General features: G+C 45.5%; 1 protein-coding gene across 1 annotated transcript; it reads right to left on the reverse strand.

Annotated features, from left to right (window-relative positions):
* Window positions 1-1,240: 1,240 nt before the first annotated feature.
* On the reverse strand, window positions 1,241-5,705 carry LOC102774480 (G-protein coupled receptor-associated sorting protein 2). The gene is made up of 4 exons (XM_006765211.2): window positions 5,670-5,705; window positions 5,099-5,168; window positions 4,699-4,776; window positions 1,241-4,413 (listed from the first exon to the last, which is right to left on the reverse strand). Exon 4 carries the CDS (start codon window positions 4,085-4,087, stop codon window positions 1,583-1,585), a length of 2,505 nt encoding a protein of 834 aa, XP_006765274.1. The 5' UTR covers window positions 4,088-4,413; window positions 4,699-4,776; window positions 5,099-5,168; window positions 5,670-5,705; the 3' UTR covers window positions 1,241-1,582.

The following is a 5,705-nucleotide window of genomic DNA, read 5'->3' on the forward strand; positions in this document are numbered from 1 at the left end:
AAAAAATTTTCAGTGACCACCAGAGGCTTGCCCTGATGACAGCGACCAGTGCCCCATATTGGTCTAATGCCCCCACTCACCTGCTCCACCATCCTGCCACAGCCAATGCCCACCATGTCCCGTGTGCCCCCCCTGGAGGTCAGCACACGTCATAGCCAACGGTTGTTCTGCCGATTGGTCTATTTGCATATTAGGGTTTTATATATATAAATAGGTGCATTTCATATTAATAAAATGGAAATTATCTGATTATTTTATAAATGTATTTATCTTTTTAAAAAAATCTTATTAGTGGTCCGCAGGATTTAAAATTATGAATTTAGTGGTCCATGAGGTCCGAAAGGTTGGCGACCGCTGCCATAGATGATGGTATTCTCTATTCCACCAGATGTAAAAGCATCAGTGTCATTTCATGGCAACAAATAGATCATTTTTGAAAGATGCATGGTATTTCCTTAACACGTTAAGTGTCCAGTCAGTCACCAGAGACTGACATTTTACTTTCTGTCCAGAAGACAAAAACAGTTTGGGCGCTTAACGTGTTAATACTTTCCTTGGACTAGTATCACAAAGAAAATCTTACTCCTGACTCCAGTTCATTTGCTATCTTACCCATTCATTCTTGTTGTTGTTCATATATTTTTATTGATTTCAGAGAAGGGAGAGGGTGAGAGATAGAAACATCAATGATCAGAATCATTGATCGGCTACCTCCTGCATGCCCCACATTGAGAATCGAGCCTACAATCCAGGCATGTGCCCTGACCGAGAATTGAACTGTGACTTCCTAGTTCATGGGCTGACGCTCAACCACTGAGCCACACCCACTGGGCCCCATTCATTCTTTCCATGGCACTGAAACTACACCTGTAATTTGAGTTATAAAATATGTAGATTTGGCTGCCTTAGCTTTCCAAACTGACCTCACTCCAAGTGCATCCCTCAATAAACTTGTCTTACCTATTCCAGGCAGACAGGATACATCTACATTACTAAAACTGATTTTTAAATTATATACTACCACTGGTCACTTCCTATCCTATGCTTCAGTGACCAATTTAAGGGGGTTTCTCTTCTCTGAAACATTCCTCAAGTACCACAGCCCACACAGTAATCTCCTTCCTAAACTCCAGAAGTGGAATTTTCCAGTGAGGATATGCTTGTCATACTTCTATGTATGTTTGTAAGTGTGCACAATGTATCTGCACCCAGATTTTAAAGTGAAGAAGCATCACTTCTGCCAATTTCCACACAGAACTTTATTGAAAACACAGACTCAAATAGAGAACCATATGTTTAAACAACAAACAACAGGGTAGCTTACATAGGCAACTCAGTTCGTTGGAAACTCAATACTGAAAAATACTGCAATCTGGACAGCAAGACAAATATCAACAAATATGTTTTCAGCTCTAATATTCATTTGGCATCCAGAAAATGATCCAGCTCAAGCCAAGAACTGGACAAAGTTAACATCAGCATTAAAAATATAAGTTACAACACAAAACCAGACGGTGAAAACCAAAGCACTACTCGGGGTTCTTTGGGAACACAAAGCTGATGAAACAGATGGTTAATCTTATTAGTTTGGTTGTCCTCCATCAGGATCGTTTTGATTGTCTATTTGGGTTTGTAGTGCCTTAGCTAGCTTCTCAAACTCGTGGAATGCAGACATAAATGGCACAGGACTGAAATCATCATCAATTAAGGCTGCTTTTTCATTTCTCATAATAGTATTGATATTCTGAAACATTTTAATAACAATTTGAATATTATCATGTGATTCTTGTAAGGTAAAGAGACCCACAAATACCGACAGAGCTTTGGTACTGAATAGCGTTTTTGCCACCACAGGATTTTCAGACATGTTCAACAGCATTTTCAGGACATAAAACTTTGTTGTTGCATCTCCTGTGACTAACAGAGAAAGAAACTCAGACATAAAATTGGCAACCAGTGTGTGATAGTCATTAGTCATAGTGAGGTGTCTAAGCAGCCTTAATCCAAGAAGTTGCTCAGGGGAATCCAAGCCTTGTGCAAAGGTTTCCTCACACACTTGACATATGAATGTTTCAATCATGTTTAGATGTGGATAAGGTGGAGCCATGAGAATCATATTTTCCAAAAATCTTGTCCTAACTCGGGAGGTGGGATAATCAAGCAATGTTTCAATAAGTGAGACAACACCTGAATCCCGAATGAAATCTCGGGTAAACTGAGAAGCACTTCTCGTACCCATTGCAATTTTATATATTTCCTGGATAAAAGGATCTCGAACCTTTTCCATTAACAGGAGGAGTTCCTCAAACTCTCCAGAACCAATTTTAAGTTCACATTGTATGCAGCTGCAAGACCAACTCTCAGGCTCCGCACTCTCCTTGGTCCTAAGATGCTCTCTAATTTCCCGGACTGACCGGTAGGAGGGTTCACACTCCAATGTGAGCTGATCGCCCTGAGGGGAAGATTGCTCATCTTCCCCTTCCGCATTGGGCTTTCCCACAAACAGTTCAGCGAATGCAGAGGATGCATCTTCAGGAATTCTAAAGGAGCTTGGGGATGGGAAGCCAATCCTATAAGGGCTAGATTTGTACTCAACAGTGACCTCTTCCCAGGTTCGAGGCCTGGATGCTGTATTAATTCCCTCTTCAGCTAAATCTCTGAACCTGGAACTAGCCCTGTACACAGGATTAGGATTTAGGTCAAAGCAAGCCTCATCCCTATCCCAGAACCAGGACCCAAATATGGCCTCTTCTTCAGACTCCTGCCTGGTCTCTTCTCTGGCTACAGCCCCCAAACTGGACTTTTCCTCTGTCCAGAACAAGGATCCACCAATGGCCCCCTCCTCAGCCCCTGGCATGGACTCACAGATGGCTGAAGCCCCAGCCTCCACACCAGCCTCTTTCTCTGCCCAGAACCAGGACCCAATGATGACATCCTCCTCAAACTTGGGCTCATGCTTGACCCTATCACTGTTATCATCTTTCTGGGCCCTGGGCTTCAAGACAGTATTAGGCTCCTCCTTATCTCTGGGCCTGAACCTATTAATGATCTCTTCAGGCAAAAACCAAGACTCATTATAGTACTCATCTTCAGACTCAGATTCAAAAAAGTCCTCTTTCTTTGTCCTGGGTTTGGACTTAGCATTTGCCTCATCCCTGACTCTGGGTCTGAACAAGTTATTGGCATTTTCTCTAGGCCACAAGCAGAATGGGTTGCCAGACTCCTCCTCAGACCCAGACCAGGAATCAACATAGGGTTCTTGCTTGGATCTGGGCCTAGACCTGGGGTTAGGCTGATGTTTAGCCCTGTGCCTGGACCTGGTACTGGCCTCTTCCCTGGGCCATGATCTGATAGTGGCCTCTTCTCCAGCCCAGAGAGAAGACATCGTAGAGGTCTCATCTGCTGACCAGAATCCAGATTCATTAGACGCTTCCTCTCTGGCCCTGGGCCTGGGATAGCACCAAGACCCCATATTAGTTTCCTCCCCTGATCCAAACCAGGGTTGAATTCCCGACTGACCCTGGGAGCCAGGAAAGGTCTCAGGGTCCACATTTACCAGTTCCCTATCTACAGATAGGGCTATGGGTTTAACAACTGATCCAGACTCAGTACTGACCAGTGGCCAAGCTGCTGCATTGGTTTGGGGCATGCCCTCTGTTTGGGACATTGATTCAGCTCCAAATTCAGCCTGGGCCCAAGCCTGGGCTTCATCCTTGGGCCTTGCCCCAGGGATTGCTTTGGCCTCAGTTTTAGGACGTGCCCCGCCTACTGCCCTAGCCTCAGTTTTGGGCCTTGCCCCAACCACTGCCTGTGGTTCAGTTTTGCGTCTTGCCCCAGACATTGCTTGGGACTCAGTTTTGGGCCTTGCCCCATTCATAGCTTTTGATTCAGTTTTGGGTCTTGCCCCATTCATAGCCTTTGATTCAGTTTTGGGCCTCGCCCCAGGCATTGCCTGGGTCTGGGTCCTAACCTTGGGTCTGACCACCATCTGGACATCATTCTCTCTCTCAGTCCCACCCCCAACCTCTTCTCCAGCCTTCTTTTCAGGCTTGGCCTGGGCACTAGGTTCAATCTCAGCCCCAGTCATAGTACCCGTTACAGAAAAGACACAGTTAAAGTATCAGTAGCACAGTCTCAGCCTCTACCACAGATGTATCACAGTCTCTATCTTCACACTCTGATCCTTCGGTGATTCAGATGATACAGTTAGAAATAAGAGTTAGAGTCAATCACCAGTCCAGCAGTCAATAAGCCTCCTTCCCAAGACGAGCCACAACCAATATTATAGACAGGGTGCAGAAGAGGCACAACCAAGCTGGGGGAGAACGGATGGTTCCCAGGTGGGGGCGGATCTGTTGAGGGTGGTGGTCAGCAGCAATTCCAACACCACCAGAGCTGCCACTAGAGGTGAATCTAAGGAGAGAGATCAGCATGGAGCTTTGAGTCTCTTCCAATTGTGTCACTCCAAGTGGAGACTCACACACAGACACTGAACCTTGAATACTTGGTGGAGCTGTTTGTCTATTAGAAAATCTGTCACCCTCACTCCCCCAGAGCTGCCACATACTTGGCCTACCACAAAATAGGTGTGAGGTTGGTGGGGAAAGTATGTTGGTAATGGGGCTAAGGAGCCCCCAGACTAGATGCTAATCACTTTTGGACCTGTGTTAGTCTCAACTATTCCACTCCCATACTAACCTGCTCGGATGTGGTGCAATATCCCCTTCCTTGCTCTGTTCCAGTGGTATTCAGCTGTACAGCAGATAGCAGGCTGTCCTATGGACAAGTAAACATACAAGAGAAAATGAACTCTGAGTGCTTAGTTGACAGGCAGACACCCTGACGCCTGATGCAAACACCTCCCTTTCTGTTTAAGGGTCAAATTTTTCTAATGTTTCCTGTCTCCTGGTTCTTGACCTCAGGTCTTCTCTCATTCACGCCCAACATGTACCCAGATATATCTAATATCTCCTGCAGGAAATGCACAGGGGAGGCTGTAACAGTGTGCAAATCTGGCAGGGCAGGAGAGGTGGATCACAAAGACCTGCCATAATCTTACTCAGTAACTGTCCCTTGCATTGTCCCTCTTTGCACCAACCTGCAGAGAACTAAGCCAATCTCTTCCTCTTTTCCTTCCTTGCAGAAAGTGACCAGCCTTAAAGCAAAGCCTATGGACAGATAGACAAAAAAGATAAGACAGTCAGGAGACCATGGTAGCAACTGAGCACTTGATGCGAGTCCAACACCAATGATGGGAGTCCACATGTTATTTGTCTTTCAATATTTAGGGTCTTCCTGGTCGAATACTCTCGTTTTTATCCAGCCCCTCTGTTTCAGGATTCCAGATAACGACATATTTTCTTGACGTCACAGTCTTCCCATTGCTCCCTTCTCCAATTCTGAGGATTCACCACTAGGTGCACCACATCCCTTTGCCTTGCGCAGCATAAATTGGGGGAAGGGCTCCCGCATATTCTAGAAAACAGGTTGTGCAGTGGCACTTGTAATTATGAATCTGTCTCACCCTCGCCTCTGAGCCCATCTTTTTCTGCCCACTTTTGGTTGAAATAAAGGAAAGAGGTTAAGAGAAGTACCTAGAAGCTGGTACACAGGGAACCCCCAATTCTGCATCCAGTCAATGCTGTCCACCAATCCCCATCCCCACACACCTCCAGATCCAGGCTATTTTCCTGCTCCAACTTTCT

The sequence above is a fragment of the Myotis davidii genome, unplaced genomic scaffold, assembly GCF_000327345.1.
Source record: "Myotis davidii unplaced genomic scaffold, ASM32734v1 scaffold1060, whole genome shotgun sequence".
NCBI classification, from domain to species: Eukaryota; Metazoa; Chordata; class Mammalia; order Chiroptera; family Vespertilionidae; genus Myotis; species Myotis davidii.

Excerpts from the sequence above, each read along its gene's own strand:
- LOC102774480 (XM_006765211.2), bottom strand. The coding sequence starts at position 4,087 with ATGACTGGGGCTGAGATTGAACCTAGTGCCCAGGCCAAGCCTGAAAAG.